Source organism: Erythrolamprus reginae, chromosome 6 (genome assembly GCF_031021105.1).
Source record: "Erythrolamprus reginae isolate rEryReg1 chromosome 6, rEryReg1.hap1, whole genome shotgun sequence".
NCBI lineage: Eukaryota > Metazoa > Chordata > Lepidosauria > Squamata > Dipsadidae > Erythrolamprus > Erythrolamprus reginae.
In genome coordinates, this window is record NC_091955.1 from 28,324,549 (window position 1) to 28,341,823 (window position 17,275).

Consider the following 17,275-nt stretch of genomic DNA (forward strand, 5'->3'; position numbering starts at 1 on the left):
CATGGTCCCCCTAATGCAGTATCTTCTCATTTGAAATACTTGCTTTTAATTGATCTGGACTCAGTGAAAACAAAACAAAACAAAAAACATATTACCAGCAAGTTATATAACAAATTAATATTTCAAATAGAAGTGTAGGTAAGACTGCATTGTGGCTTAGAAACATTTGGAATTACTTTTTTTTTTAGATTAAAGCAACAAATTCCTATAGTATGCTATTTTTGCACATTTTAAAATCATATTTTAATCCTTCAATATTGTTTTCAAGTTAAAGGCTTTATTCATTAGTTTTCCTAGTGAAAGTACATTTCATTTTTCAGAACTTTGTTTTACAGTCAGCAATATTAATTCTCAGCCATGAATGTTAAAATACGTTTTACTTTTCTATAGTATCTTTTCTTCAAAAGTTCTGCTAAATTTGAAGTTACTAATCCAAAGTTACTAATCATACTATGGAGAACTGCAGAATGATTTTAAATATTCAGTACTAAAAGTTTGATCATTATATTGAAAACATCTAACATAACATTCATATGCCTTTTGGGGGCATTTGTTGAATGATAGAAGAATAACTGCTGTCAATTGACTTTTATTGATCAGTTTGAAGTATGTCTTACAAACAATTCACATTTATTGAAAAAGTTTGGAGACTTAGTTGCTTTTTTCCTCTCTCAAAATGCAAATGTCAGTGTTCAAAATTGCTCATTCTCAGATTACAGTTTGTCAGGTTAGTTTCAGTTCATCATCATTTTATGTGTTAAATTATCATTTGTAGGTGTGAGCTTTGACAAAAAACGTTCTTCTTTTGATCTCAATTATATGCCAGGACAACACCTGCAAGTTAAAACTGGGTGGGAAGTTGTTCAAAAGTCCTCTTCTCGCATCCAAAACCTGCATGGGAATGAAGGTCTAAGAAATCTGAGTGAAGCATGCCTAATTCCCAGAGAAACTCCACAAGATAATGCATTGTAGCGTGTTGAGCTGCTTATTTCTTTGATAAATCAAAATAATCTTCAGGAAATATGTGGACTTCTGCTATCAGGTTTCCAGAAACTGGATAGGAACATAACTGTCACTTGGCACAACCCCAAAAATAGATTTCTTGGGGTTTTTTTTCCTGATGCACCTGGACATATGTGGCAGGTCTGGTAGAATCAGCTAATTAACAACACAGGCTTAAACAGGCACCTCATCTGGCAATGCAGTTAGTTGCCTGATGGTGCTCAGCAGGACTTGGTAGTGCTTTTTATTTTTCTATCCTAATGGTCTGCTGCCCACCTAATTTTGCCTTATTGTCAACTACTACTTACCACAGCTTGAGGCCCTCCCAGGAGGCTAAATTATTATCAAAGGATTAGGGAGATGTAGCCTTGTAGCTCTGACATTTCTGATTACTTGTCTATGCCAGAACACTAATTAGCTGTGACTAATTAAGAAAAATGTTCCTGCCATAGAAAACCATTTAAAAGAACTGAGAAGTAGAAAGAAAGGTAGAAAGAAAGAAATTCAAAAGCTGAGCAGTGCTCAGATTTGCTGATACTCTTTACATTTCTACTGAGCTTTAATTCACCTTTAATTATGCCTAATTTTTTTAAGGCTGCCATAGACAATAAAAGAATATAAGAATCCGTCTGAGATTCTTTATTTAAGGGAGCAAAATAATTGACTCCTTTAACACGCTTTGTAGCATCAGGTTTTCCCTATAGAGCATGAAAGAGCAGATCTTGTAAATTTTCAAACATGTTAACAGACTGTTGTGGGAGAAAGCAACCTCACACACATGCGTACGCGTGTGCAGGCACAAAGCACAATTCACAGACACTGTTGGGAGCAGCCCCCTATTTTCTCACTAGGGCCTGTGTGAATTCCTCACAAATATTACTAAAATAAGCGGAGGAAGGGCAGCCAGTAGGCTTAATAGACTGCTTTGTCAGTAAGTCACTTATGAAATACATTTCCAATTCTTTGTAATATTCCATCTTTTATTATATACGTGAGTCTGCTTTAATGTATAAAATAATAACTCTGAAATTTTGCACCCCATTTTGTAAAGATGAAACAATAAAAAAAGCTTTTTATTCTCTGCCAATCTTAGAAAAGAAAGTTAATATCAAATAAAATATAACTATATATTAAACTATATTTGTATAATTGCTTTATTTTTTAAAACTGTTATAACTCTTTTGAGTTTGCGTTTGTTCTGTATTATAAAAGTAAACTCATTTTTAACAAAAAAATATTTTTTACTTAGTAAATTACAACCCTAAGTCACTTTTCCTGTTTACTTTTCAGAAATAAGATTTCAATATGCAGTACTAAAAGAATTCACACTACTCCATATATCCTAATAATTTTTCCCCTTCAACCTGGATTCATAATTAAACTATACTTTAAAGATTCTAATACCACTAATATTCTTATGCCCCTGAATTAGAGTAATGGCTTGATGGTCTTCAATTTTTTACCTGTCAGAATAGGTTATAGATTGAAACATTACCCTTAGGGTTTCAGATCCATGTTAGCTGATCCAGATAAAACCTGTAGTGTTTTTATATCATGGCTTTCTTTATATCATTCAAGTTGATCAAGTTAAGTATAACTCTTTGCTTTTAGTGAGCAATCATTCCTTTCATTATCCAATTAACAGTTTATACTTTTAGAATGAGTCCTGCCATTTCATCTTTTTGATCTCTTCCAACAATAGGTATATGTGAGGAACAAGAATCCTCCCCAAAGAAATTTGGGATGTTTGTGTAAATTAAAATATAGTTTGCATGCTGTTGAAGAAAAGAGAAAGAAAATTTGTCCAGTGAAATAGTTACATTTCCAAAACATTCTTGATGGTATTCTTCTCAAACAACTTTGTCATGCGTTGTATGACTGGAGATTTAAAATTTTGTAACATTTGTTTAGCATTATAAAATGCATTTGAATCATGGAATAATTTTGTACACAGTGCTGTAACACTATAGTTTTGCAGTACATGAATGTTATAAATAAATTTATTAATAAGCTAATTTTACAAATAAGTAAACAGGAAAATATTTTTAGAAATTAGTTTTAAATGAATCACATTCTTTTTTAAAAAATAGCCACTATAACCAGAATGTTGGAGAGTGAAAAAAAAAATTCCTATATTTGTCATAATTTAAAATTGAACTCATCGACAGAAAGCATTGTGTTCATCTTTCGGGATAAGAACAAAAAGAGAATCATAATTACATATACATTTTACTGTGGTATCTTTAAAAATAGTATAGAAGTACCTTACGGAGATCAATAGAATGCATCCAGCTGCAACAGCTCTGAAACTCCAGGCAAATCTGATAGAAAGTGTTAACTGGGCCTGCTGTCCTCTGTATAGTAAAGAAAAATCAATAGGTTCTCTACCATTTGGATTGTCTTAGGTCATATGTTTTCCACCATGAAATGCCAGGCAAAGGCACCATTGAGGGTTTATTGATTTCCTCATGTACTGTAAATATATATACACTTAATCAACAGGAGAAGCTCACAGTTTCTATAGCCAACTATGCTTTGCTCTAGTGCCTTTACTATGAACCCTGCATGTGTTAAGCTAGCTTTTTAAAGGTTTGTCAATTCATAGCCAATAATTTTGTTCTGAAATCATAGATCAACTAGAAGAAGCTTTCCCCTGAAGCTTATTAAACATATGAGCCAAATATTTAACATTTAAACAGTTCAACTTCATTTCTTCTGAATGAAATTAAATGACCAACTGCTGATTATATGGCCAAAAGCCTGGCCACACTTATGAGAAACAGAAGCATCATAGTTGAGTAACTATGGAAGTATGCAGAAATTCAAGGCGCTAAGAAAAAAAGGGAGAGACAGAAAAAAATATAATAAAAGCAGTGTGATTAATGTGGCTTCTTGTCAAGCTTGACCTCTTGAGACTTGCAGGAATGGGGGCTTCTGTTCCTTCAAATAATCCTGACCTACAATTCCAATGCTCAGTGCTCATCTCACTGCTTGTGTTGATTGAAACTGCTGGAGAGGTATCATTAGAAAATTTGAAAAGCTAACTCACATCTTTTTAAAACTTTGTATCCTAGAGCAGTGATTTCCAATAGAGTAGTGGTAGTAGTTCTGTAATATGGGCGCTATAATAGATGCTTTTTTTAAAATACCCAAAATTTCACGAGTTCATCAAATGTTGCAGAGATTTCGTATTCTTAATTTGAGCCATAAAATGTATTCTTTTGACCCTTTAAGTTGGGGCTCTGCAGACATTATGTGGAAGTTATCTATGCCATGTCCACAATTGTTGCATTGCCAACCAATGGCTTTAAATGATGCTCTTTAAACTTTACAGTGAAAATGTGGTAATTTTAAAAGAAAAGATTAAGAACTGCTGCTTATAGGAAGTTATATCTGCTTGGCATTCACAGTTGCAGCTTGCAGATATACTTCAACAGTTTTACAGGTCTTCACAATGGAAAAAGAGTTTGCCATAGAGCATGAAAAAGAATATACATTTTGTTGCCCTGTCATAAAGAAAATGTCATGCAGTTTTTTTAATTAAATAATAATAATTTCTGTGTCTTAAATTGTTACAATTCTGAGCTGCTTTTGGGGGGCGTATTTCATAGCAATCAAAGAAGGGGAAGGTGTTTACATAAGAAAGCAGCAAATGTTCTTTGAATATTCTGTGATTCCCTTCACTCCAATGGATTCAGTTAGTCAAGGGTGAAAGTGATTATGAAATACATTTACAAATACCCATATATTATGTAGTTGAGGGAGGGGTTTCTTATCATAGAATAAATAAATATATTTTACTGGTATTGATCATGCAAAGGTGAGCTGGCTTACTGGTACTGATCATGCAAACATGAGTTTGCTTTAAAATATTAATATTAGTGACTTTATAATTTTAAGATAGCTATTTCAGACCCTGGTGCTAGTGGAATGAGACATCTACTCTAAAGGGAGGAGCAGTATCATTAAAAAAAGAAAATATTACTATAGCCATTGCTGTTTTGCTTTTCACCAAAGTTGCAAAGCATTTCAGAAGAGGTCTAAAGTGAAATGATCTTATGGTAGGCTAACCCATTTTTGAAGCACATGCAGGGGTGGGGCGGTGGGGGTGAGAGAGAGGGAAAGAGAGAGAGAGAGAGAGAATGTATGTGTGTATCAGTAGTGGTCTCCTACCAGAATGATAAAGGACACCACACCAGTAGCAAAAGATGAGCTGCGCCTGCAGCTTCGAGTGTCTTGCATATACACATGTCCCAGTGTGTTTTTGCTTCTGTGCATGCGTAGAAAGCAAAATCTCCCAAGGAGACACACACACACATGTGAGATTTTAGCAATTTCTTGCTTCTGCACATGCACGGAAGCAAAAAATTGCCAAAATCTCACAGGCGTGCACATACCAGCATGTTTTTACTTCTGCACATGCACAGGAAGCAAAACTTTGCAAGGGGACGCACATGCGCATGAGATTCTGTGCGCATGCACAGAAGCAAAAAATTGCCAAAATCTTATATATGCATATGTCCCCCAGCAAGGTTTTGCTTCATGCGCAGAAGCAAAAATACGCTTGGACGCATGTGCATGCAAGAAACCCACTGTATGCATAGGGCAACACACAAGTAGTAGCAGTAGAAGACCTCTGCCCCTGGTATGTATCGGGTGGGTTCCTCCAGTTCCTCCCAGTTCGCCTGAACTGGTAATGACCCATTGGTGATGTCACAATGATGTCATTGAATCGGATCAGTCAGTGCAGGTCCGTAGGTGCCTCCATGTTTCTATTATTATTGTTATGATGATGATGATGATGATGATGATGATAGGATTTTTTTTTAAAAAAAATTGGCACTGCACATGCGTGCGCTCTCAAGATACAGTCACACAGCATAGGAGGAAACAAAGAGGCAGCAAGTTAAGCTGCGACCCACCCCCAGTATATATGTATGATTGTTTGCACTATTATATAGATCAGTGGTGGGCTCCTATGGGTATAGTCAGGTACGCAGTACTGGTAGCAAAATTTTGATTTTTTTTTTTTCTTTTCTTCCCTTCTGGGCTCTGGGTATGTTTTTCCTATCACAATAAATGTATAATTTTAGAAGAGTTGTGCTCGCGTGTGTGTACATACATTTTATATAGTAGATAATCAGGGGTGGGCTACTGCCCGGACTGGGGGGGGAGCGCAGTGGGGTAGCGAAAATGGAGCTCCACCCCAGAGCACCCAATTTGCACTGAAAGATGTTGAAAGAAAATGCATAAGCCACGCCCACAGTGTGATAGTAAAAATTTTGGTAGCCTATCACTGGTATAGATGTATAATAAACTATGCATATTTAAATGGCAGGTGACCACTAAAATGTTTCCATTGTGAAGGGGAAGGAGATCATTTGCAAATGGACTTTGTAATCAATAGGCTCCAACTAACTATTCTGAAAAGAACTGTCAGCATAGAAGGGCTTCAAAGCAAAATCTTTTTTGCCCCCACTAGAGCTGCTGGGAAATAAATCCCATCCCCACAATTTCCTTTATTTCCTAGGCTATGAAGTATTGCTATTGGTGGAAACCATAATAACTTGAGGGGGGGGGACGGTGGAAAGGTCAGGAACAAAGCATTCCTCTCCATCTGGTTTTCTTTCTCCAGCATTTTAGCCATCTGCCTTGAAAATCCAGAACGAAGCATGTGGATTTCATAACCGTGATTTAAATCATTTAGGAACTTCACATGATTTAGACATTATTCTTCTGTGTAGGAATCAGCTGTCCCATTCACAAAGACTCAACAGCAGTGCTCTTGTTCTGATACTAATGTAAGGTAATTACAAACAAACAGAATAATTGTGTAAAATTCATTCTGACACAAACACAGTACTTTACAGATGTGATCTAGCATTGCACACTGACACAAGCAGAATTGTTTTTAGCCAATATTCACTTCAAGTGCATTGATAGAGATTAGGAAACTATAAATTAGCCAATCTATGATAATTAGTGGGGTGAATTTTCATAATAGAAGATTGCATTCAGTTAATAGGCAGTTTCAGTGGTAAAAGTCAAAATTTAAAAGAAAAGTCAAGGGGCTTAATAGGATGTTAATTTTGAACCACATGGATAATGATGAACGGTCAAATGAATATAGTCATTTGCTGTGATATTTTATGATAGCCCTTTGATATACTTGGATACAATTGACTGACTCACCATAGAGGTCTATAATGTTATATCTTAAATATAAATATTTAAAGTATCTGAAATGTTCTGGGACAATCTTTCAAATTATATTTTCTTTTCACTTCGAGTCAAATTTGGAAGCATTTTTATGTATCCATGTGTCTTATGTTTGAAAACACTTAATTTTACGAAACACATAAATACATGAAAGAAACTTAAATGGTGAGTGATGATGAGATTTATGTATGTTATGAGATGTTTCCATGTAATTATTTTGATCAGCCATGTTCTCCTTAAGACATGATTGCTAAAAATATGCTGGGAGCAGAGATATGTATAAATAGAAGTTTATTAAAAATATTCTATAAGTGCAAATGGCTGTTTTGGTTTTGTTTTTTTCAGGGATCATATAATATCAAATTCTCTAAATACAGATTGTGCTACACAGTTTTTTGCTGAATGATTCTAGCTTTGTCTGCTTAAATACTATTCTATTTTTCTTTCCCATCTACCCTAGATTAAATCACGTTCTTGTTATTTAAAAAAATCATTTCAGAACGTTTAAACGTGTTTTTCATTTCTGATCAGTGCGACATTTTTGTCCAGGAGTGAGGTGCTAAAAATATTCTAGCATCCCAAATGGTAAAGTCTTCTATTTATCAACATAGTATTTAATTGACAGATATGTCAAAGGAATATGTAGCCCTTGTTATACGTGTATCTAATATCACTAACGAAATCTATTAGGATTTTTATAATAACGGTTATTATTTTAATAAATTTATTAATAAAGTTATTTTATAATAACTTTAAAATTGGGAGCTACAGTTGTGTTCCTCTGTTAGTTTTACCATTGCTGCTTTGTGCCCTAATGTAGGAGACAAGTGCTGCTCCGTCTTAAACAAAGCTACCATTTCTTGCCTCCTCTTCATCAAAAAACACATTCTGTCAGTGGCGGTTGCCAGAAGAACTAACCTAAAGAAAAACTGTATGGGGTCCAACGATTCAGAAATAGAAATATCAGAGCTGAATGGACTGCCGCTTTGTGTATTACTACATGTAGAGTTTTCATTCCAGGTAGCAAACAGCTGCATCTTTAAAAAAAATAGAAAAGAAATAAAGGAGGGAGAGGGAGAAATCTGGAGTGCATGATTTCAGAGACCAGTTACTACACCTAATTAATTGCTCTCAAAACATTAGAAAGAGTTGGGAGAAAAGAGGGAGATAAGGATTGTGAATATTGAACATATTTGTTTTGTGTTTTCCAATAGTCAACAGAATAATGAAATTCCTTAACTACTTCTCTTTAACTTGCCTAAGAAAGCTCGGTATGTTGCTAAATCTCTTTTCACTAACACTGCCGAGAAACAACTTTAATCCTTGTTAGAAAATTGCCGAGCCTGCAGCTGACAAAGAGCTCATGCTTGTTCCATTGTTAGTGCTCCCGGACCCTGAGAGTGGAGCCCTTTACAGCTGCATGCATCCAGCCTGACTCAGCTGTACTATTTAGGAGAGGAGGGTTTGTCAATTTCTATTGACAATAGAGAGAGTTTTTCAGGGCTTGTAGCAGTGCTGAACACAGTTGGGGATCAATGCCAGCCATTCAGCCTGCACCCTCTTTCATTGCTTTGGTTTGTTAATTCAAGACTAAAGGTCCTCCGAGGAGGTGTAGGATGTTTAAGACGGCTGATGAACTGAAAGCGTTTATGGCTCTGGCATGGCAATTTCCATAGGCGGTGGCAACTATTGGCACGGAGGGGGCTGTGTCCTTGTTGACCCTCTTGTTATTAAAAATGCACAAGTGCTGCGCTTCTCAATATTTCAACACTCTTTCATTGTCAATACCACCTTCTGAGCCCTTCAGCTTGTTACTTGCTCTAAAGATCTTCTTAGATTGGGTTTGAAAACTTCACCTTAAACACTAGATTAGACTGATGTTCTGTTTTCCGTGCTCCTGTTGATTTGTTGAACCTTCCCAGGGCTGAAAAGCAAGTAGCAGCTTGATGGGGAGACGGGCTGCTAATATGATTTACCAGTCTACAGTCATGCACAATAAGTGTGAATAAATACAGGGGTCTCGCAGAGTCAACCCTAGCCTTTCCTTTTTCCTCTCTCTAGAAAAAAAACAGAACTTCAAAAGAGATATTTCAAGGGAAAATGAAGTGAGTAATACATGCCCTTACAGGAGCTGACTGCACTAGCAAGAGAAGGAGGGGTAGAACACATTTTATTTTTAAATGGTTGGCTGCTGTCATGCGCCAGTGTGAAAAAATACAGAGAAGATACACATTCTGTTTTTATTTTATGGCAACCGTGGCATCCAAAAATAATAACGCTACAGGCTTGACATCAGGGGGCATTATAATGCTTTTTTCAATTTTTTCCCCATCAGGCTCAAAAGAATGTGATTCTACTATAGGGGATGGAGACTGAAAAAATGTATTCAAAGGCTTTTCCATGCCTGGAGGGTAATTTAGGGAAGTTTGATCTCTAGCGAATTGAATGCACTAATATTAAAAGACCTCTCAGTTTAAAAAAAAAAAAAGCACCCCAAGATTGCCTGCTGCCTGTCAACATCTCTTTGACTTAATGAAGAAATTGCTTTGTTCATGTTGCAAGGGAGGCCAATGCCCTTCTCTTTTTTGTGTCTGCTCCCTTAGCTATTGTGATTTTAGAGGTCTTAGAAGGGGGATGATTTGGCTAATATTAGGGAGGAGGGAGGCAAAGGACTGGTAAATTTCATCCAAGAGTTTCCTCTTTCTTCATCTCTTTCATTTGAATAGCAATTACTGTATCCCAGTAAATATTGTTCTCTACAAGGTAGCGTTATCAAGAGGTGTAGATCCTAGAATTATGAGAGGCATGGAGTCATCTGTTTTGTCGTGATCTTTCATACACTAAGTTGGATCAATATTCCTAGCTTTATTATGGGAACACAATATTCTTCCTAGAGTAAACACAGTTAATTGCTTTGTCCACTGCTTTCATTGCATTACCTTTCAACCAAGATGAACATCCCATTTATTGTGTCTGGTAGTTTAATTATGTTAGGGAAAATTTTCAAAAATAAGTTCCAACTACTTATTCTGAATGTCATGTAATAACTATGCAAATGCTACAAATCTTTATTCATATTTTTGCTTTAAAATATGCTAATACATATTTACTGTGAATTCTGGGCATTTTTTGGGGAAGAAGGGGCTGTTTTTGTTTTGCTGTCCCACAGGCAGCTATTTTATATTAACAAATGAGAGATGTAAAATACTGCAGAAAAACATTATCCAGTATTAATATTGCATGATTAATATTAAAATAGTGGGTTGATTATTTACAATGAAAACCTTTCACTTTGCATCTCATTATTTGTAGCCATGGATAATGAAAGAAAACAGTAAATTTCAACTAGACTAATTTAAAAGCTGCCAATTTCCTTCTCCATATTTTTGGTGGTCTTACATATCTGGATGGGAGAGGTTTGAACTCATCTTTTTATGTGCATTTATATGGTTGGGGTTCTGGTCTATTCATGCAACCCTATTAATTTCCTTTCATAGAATTACAAATTGAAGCACTTGTCACAGTAACTGTGGTTTGCTCATTTGTGCAAGAAGCACCACTTTGGCTCTTGACTAATTGTTTGATGCCCAGTCTCCTTTGCATAACTGGTGAGCTCCCCCTCCTCTACTCTGGGTCTTTCCATAGTGCTCAGCACCAAATCACGTGGGTACCTCTGAGGTTAATTTGTCTAAAAGTCTGGTTGATAAGAGAACAGATTGGACCTATCATATTGCATGTAACAATGAACAGATACAAAAGAACAAATGGCAATTAAGAGATTTATCAGGTGAGTGTGAATTTATCACCACAAGTGAATTGACTTAGATGCCATCTGTTAAGCTACATGATACTCATGTTAATGTGCCTGACAGGATTCATTGAATGCCACCTGTTAGCCATGGGTTAAAATTCAGAATTATTTTATTTTTAAATATATATATATATATTTAAAAACACGTGAATAAGATTTCAGAAATATATTTTAAGAAGTTATTATCATTTTAAAAGCTATTTAAGCATTTTTGCTATTTTACTATATTTACTATTTTTACTCCCATGGTAACATTAGAAGCAAATAAACTAGAAAAAGAATTCTTATTTTGCATATAATCTAATTGCTTGATCACACCCATCGCAGCTGCTCCTTATCCAGATAATAGAGTTTAGTTCTTCATGCTATTTTATTTTCTCATAGTTATGCAGTTCTTCAACTAGACAATCTATTGAAATTAATAAAACTGACTATAGACTTGTGAAATATCATATTCTGCATAAGTTATATTAATAGTATGGGAAGCAACATAATATATGACTATTTTTAATGTTTAAAACTGATTCAACTACACTGCCAATTAAAGCACCTGAAAAGCAAACAGAACTTAGAGGTTTGATGGTTTATTTGTGTCCAAAGCATCACAATTAAAATAAGGCATACTATATGACATAAAATTTAAGGTATAAAATAAAAGATTAAAATATCTACAAATTAAACAGATCTTGGCCAGAAATTAGCAACATTAATTGCATTCTGTCATACTGCCATGAGGTTCTCAAGCATACACTGATCGGGCAGGTATACATATGTGTTGTTGTCTGCATGTCACCACAATCGCAAAAAGCAAAAGCAAACGGATAGCCCCATTTGTTCAGAGTGTCTCTGGATCTTGTTGTACTTGTGCACAGTCTATTCAATAATTTCCATATTTCCCAGCTTTCATCAGATCACAGTGTCAGCTTCTCCATTGGTTCCCATCCAGTGTTGGTTCGTGGTAGCTTTCCATAGATACACTCTGCTTTCAAAATCTTGAAAGTCTTCCCTCAACCTAAGTTGGAGATGATGAAAGAAGCGGTCCATACTAGACTGATTGGAGGTCATGCTAGAATTAACATTAGTTGACAGTAGCATAATCCTTGGCAAAGAAAGAGGATGACATAAGTAAAATTGTATTTGTTGTCCGTGGAGATCCAAAATCTCTTTACCTGGAATCATGCAGCATTTCCTAAGTCTGAAAGTAGTAACTTCTGATATGTAGCAACATCTTCAGTGACACCATGCTGAATGGTGTGTCAACTGAGATATCTATTATAAGATCACATATTTAATACTAACTTTCCTCAGTTATTAATTAACCTTAAAATGTATCCTTTGATGGCTTATAAAAGCTCATAAACATAAGCTCAAATTTTCTCCTAGACATGATTTAGCCTAATATACATCAAAGCTATTAAAACCCGGCAAAACAATTATGAAGTGGAAGTATGAAGACAACAATAGCAGTTGATTTTGAGATATTTCCTTTCCCCAATTAAATTTGCAGAGCTTACCCCCCCCCCCCCCCCCTTTAACATCTCCCTCTATCAACTTTTTCAATAGCTATTTCAGGGGATTGTGCATTTAACATTGTTTGATATCATTCCCCACCCCATTCCAGATCCATCTAACCGGAACCCTGCTGTCCTTTAGAAAAGCTTTAAAAATTTAGTTTTTTAAACACACCAGAGGCTAGAGCAATTTCTAATTTTGCTTGAGTGATGATGGGTGATTGAATTTTTTTAAAAATTTCCCAGATGACTCAATATTTTAGCACTTAGCTTCTCTCTGCATTATGTTTCCAATTCTATACACCACCTTGAGTCTTTTTGTTTGACTTGCATGTTATAAATCTGTTGCTATTATTATTTTCCCTTTACAGAAGGCAAAGGATAAAAAACTCTTGCACACAAACGGGATGCAACTCTGAACAGTTTTTTGCTAATGCATAGCAAGATCAACTGAGGTCCAGTTAACCGATTTCCTAGCAACAACACTTGCTATTTTATTAACAGAAATTAAGGCATTATTGAATTCAAGTGCTGATTTGTAGCTATTTCTAAGTGCCCCATTTACCTCTTATAGTCAATTCTGTAAAAATTGGACTGGGTTTTTTTTTCCCCTTCTCTTTTTTTGCAGCAGTGGTACAGCAGCTCTATGAAAGTCATATGTGTCTGGCTGGCTGACAGATTAGATCTCCAGCTTCATATCTACCAGTTGAAGACTCTCATCAAAATAGTAAAGGTAAATATGAGCAGAATGTGATTGCACTGCAGCATTAGAAACAGAAGCAACAGCAACAAATTATTTCAGATAATTTTTGTAGTCATTCTCAACTTAGGACTGATCATTTAGCAACCATTTGAAGCTATGTCGGAATCTACAAAAGGTGCTTGTGATCTGGATTTGAAGTTCTGACAGCTTCCCTCCATGGTCTCCTGGCTGCATTTTAGGTGCTCAGCAACTGCCTGCATTGACAGCCATTTGCAGTTGTAAATGTCTATGCAAGGAAAAAGACATTTACTTCTGATCTCCCAAAAAAGATGTACCAGAGTGAGCAACGGGGTCACTGCATTCACTTTACGACCACCACAAAAGTCATGAAACCTGTCTTGACTATGTGATGACCCACTTAGTGATCATCAGGACTTATGTTAATTACAGGCTCGATTAAAGTAATAAATAAAGGACTCTCTTTAATGCAGACTTAGTGCATTTTTCCCCAAGTCTCCCATTATTCTCAACCAACCCACAAAAGTTTTGAGGAACCAGCCTTGCCTCCAACCTAAAATACTGCAGCACAGAAACTGACCTCAAGCCACTTAATGGATTATGAAACTAATGAATTTATTGAGAATTTATTGAGCTACACAGTAAGTGATAATGGCACATAGCATTTGGCATGATAGTGAGCAGATCCCAGTTTCAAGATAACATAAATGGCAAAACACTTCCACCTGTAATTTCTCCCTGTGCTTATATGGGGATAGTAGTGGCATGCAAGGGAATTTAAAATTGGTAGGGAAGTCTTGCATGATTTTTATTCAATTTGATTTGATGTAAGCTTTTATTCTATTTGATGTACAGTATACAGATATTCTATAGAAATGATGGAAAACAGCTTAACTTTCAGCCTATGATCAGCTGAATAATTTATACTGGGCTTATCAAACTGAACTTGTGTTTCCGTTCAGGATTAAGTTGGGGATTTGTGCTAGCTTTGAAATGCCTAAGAGTTGTGCTGCAGGCAGGCAGCTGAGGGTCAACTTGCCATGCCCCTTTTGTCCTGAGGTGGCTTGTGATGTCACAGAAACTTTACAAAGCTACATTAATCTAGTTGAGGTGATCAGGGAACAGCATCCTGCATATAAAATAAGCAGCCCAGCAGGTATCTAACAAACATGAAAATATCCGGGATTCAAAAGCTGTAATAAGAAAATGAAAACCTTTTTAAAGCACTTATTGTAACGATGTAGAGTTTAAAACTCTTTTTAAAAAGACCTATTAGCCCAGCACTTCGACATCCCTTTCTTTTGCTGCATATAACACTTTTATGAACAGACACAGCTTTCAACGTGACAATTTTTACCAATGAATTCACACCTTTCATTTTTCCTTCTGCCGGTAGAACCATTCCCAACATCCCTTTATTAATCCTTAGTCAATAGGCTTTATTTTATATTTCTGTATTTATTCAATTTTTTTAATGCCACCCTTCTCCTTAGACTCGGGGCGATTTACAACATGTTAGCAATAGCACTTTTTAACAGAACCAGCATATTGCCCTCCCAATGCGGGTCCTCATTTTACCCACCTCAGAACGATGGAAGGTTGAGTCAATCTTGAGCCGGTGATGAGATTTGAACCGCTGACCTGCAGATCTAGCAGTCAGCTTTAGTGGCCTGCAGTACTGCACTCTACCCACTGCGCCACCTTGGCTCATAATATACCAGTTGTTCTTAATCTTGAGTTTTGTTTTTGTTTGTTTTGCTACAGAAAACCTATCGAGACTTTCGGTTACAGGGTGTGCTGGAAGGAACCCTAAACAGTAAAACTTACAACACTGTCCATAGCCGTCTCACAGTGGAAGAAGCCACCGTTTCTGTATCCGATGGTAGTGGACTGCAAGGCATCACCATGAAAGACAGCGACGAAGAAGAAGGCTGATGTTTTATGTCTCTCCCAAGTATCTGTTCCATAACTTGTCCTCATGTTTGAGTGTATGTTTTGCCTTAATGCCCTGGTACTAAAATGTGAGCTCCTCCCATTTGAAGGAAAGACAAAAAGGACTTCTGAAAAATAACATAAGAAGGGAGATGGTGAGGATCAGTGCTCATGCCAAGGACATTCCGACATCAGTAGATTTTGCATCTTTTGCCATGTGGCTTTGCTTTGTACTGTGAGGATGCCAATAAGGAGTCAGAGCTCCCCTTGTGATTCATTTCCTTTTGTTTGTATTGTTGCAATGTCTTGCCATGCCTTCAGTGCAGCATGCCCCTCTGCAGAATGCAAACTGCAGACACACCCAACCCTTTCAGCAGCCGTTCTTAGAAATTCTTCCATTTTCCCATTCGCAGCCAATACTGTGGCCCTTCAGAAAGAGTGAAAAACCCCACCTGTATTTTCTATGGTTTGATGCTGCTGTGATTTTGCTTTCTGAGGAAGTTGTATTTTTGCTCTTTCATTATCAGGTGAAACATTAAAAATCTTACTCTTGTATCTCAGTGTTTTGATTTGGCTACATATGAGGGCAGGAGAATTTCAAGGACTCCTGGGAAAGTACACAAAAAACAAAATCTGAAGTGTTGCTACTTCGAATCTTTGCTTCTTTTTGCACAGTGGAAAAAAAATATTGTCATCATGTGATGTGTCAGGAAGCTTGTCCTGGTTCTTCTGTGTCTCTGTGGAAACAATGCAAGCAATAAGAACTTTCTCTGTACCTAGCCCATATTTATATAAAACTCTGAAATTAAGAGATGATTGTTGTATGTAGAACAATTTGACCTCCTGTGTAAAATCAGAATTTTACAGTTGCTTGTTATTAGCTGCTTTATATAAAGAACTCTCCATAAGAAAACATATATTCATTTATAGGAATACAAAAATGAAAGTCTCCAAATAGAATATATGTGGTGTTTGTGTGTGTGTATATATATACATCTTCAAATCAAATTATGCATTTTCCCCTATTGACAATTTGAATTGCTGCAAAGACATCAGGAACACTGCTGCTCAAAGAAGGTCTGTAGTGGGAAGGAGGGGAGGGAACATCACTTATGTTCCCATTGACCCTTAATTTAGTAGTGAAGTGTTTTACTCCAATGAATTCCTTGCATAATTCAGAATCTTGGTTGCTTACACCAACCTTTCTTTGCAAAGGCAAGCCATGCAACTTAGCGGCTGTTTTGTGAGGACAAAGGACCAAAGAATTGAAAAGTAGCAAGCTTTCAAGCTGGTTTCACTTTGTTTTGTTTTTAAGCACTGATGTAAACCCTGCCGAACATGGGCAAACAAGATGCCCTTCAACAGGACCTGACTACTTGTGAAAGTGGCACTCATTCCCCAAAGAAATTAAAATATATCTGCTTAGGAAGCGGATGGGAGGCCAAGAAATATTCTGTGCAGGCATACTGTCTGCTCAGACATCTCTTTACCTTAGTTTAGTTTTTTTATCTCCACGCTATCTTCTGAAATAAAATCTACTGTTCTCAGACATGCCCACTAAAAGGGTGAGGAGGGGAATCTGCTCTAGGAAATAGTCATGTCAATCTCATTCTTTTTGTTATCTTCAGAGGCTCCACATCAACTTGCATTTGTGTGTTGACAACAGTATAGAACACAGGTTAGAGACACAATCCTAATTTACCTAAATTTTGCTCAAAATGTAGATGTTACTGTCAGGCAGAGTGGCTTTTTTAGGAGCCAATTTAAAAAAAAAAAGAACATCCATAGAGGCTCACTAAACAACTTGATTAAAATTCTGATGTTCAACTTGGGGTTGTTTTTTTCTAAGTTGCAAATGCATAAACTACTTAAATTAATTTCTAGTTTGCTTCAATCCCAGCAGGAAGCATTTCCATCCATGATAGTGACAGCATGTTTATATTTTGTGTATTTGCAAATTATACTTTTGGTTAATGTAGAGACACTCAACTCTACAATTCCTCTCTCCTGCTTTTTATTCCTTTTTCTTTTTAAACCCATGCCTTCATTCAAATAGTGTGAGGCTCAAAAGGCTTTAGT

The 17,275-nt window shown here is 36.3% G+C and overlaps 1 protein-coding gene across 3 annotated transcripts in view; it reads left to right on the forward strand.

The window, feature by feature from the left end:
• Positions 1–15,749, forward strand: part of CADPS2 (calcium dependent secretion activator 2) — a 507,583-nt gene extending 491,834 nt beyond the window's left edge. For all 3 annotated transcript variants that reach the window (XM_070755440.1, XM_070755441.1, XM_070755442.1), the window contains 2 exons: positions 13,172–13,276; positions 15,029–15,749. In XM_070755440.1, coding sequence (XP_070611541.1) covers positions 13,172–13,276; positions 15,029–15,199 — 276 coding nt within the window. In that variant the 3' untranslated portion in view covers positions 15,200–15,749. The remainder of the gene's footprint in view (positions 1–13,171; positions 13,277–15,028) is intronic.
• The last annotated feature ends 1,526 nt before the right edge of the window (positions 15,750–17,275 follow it).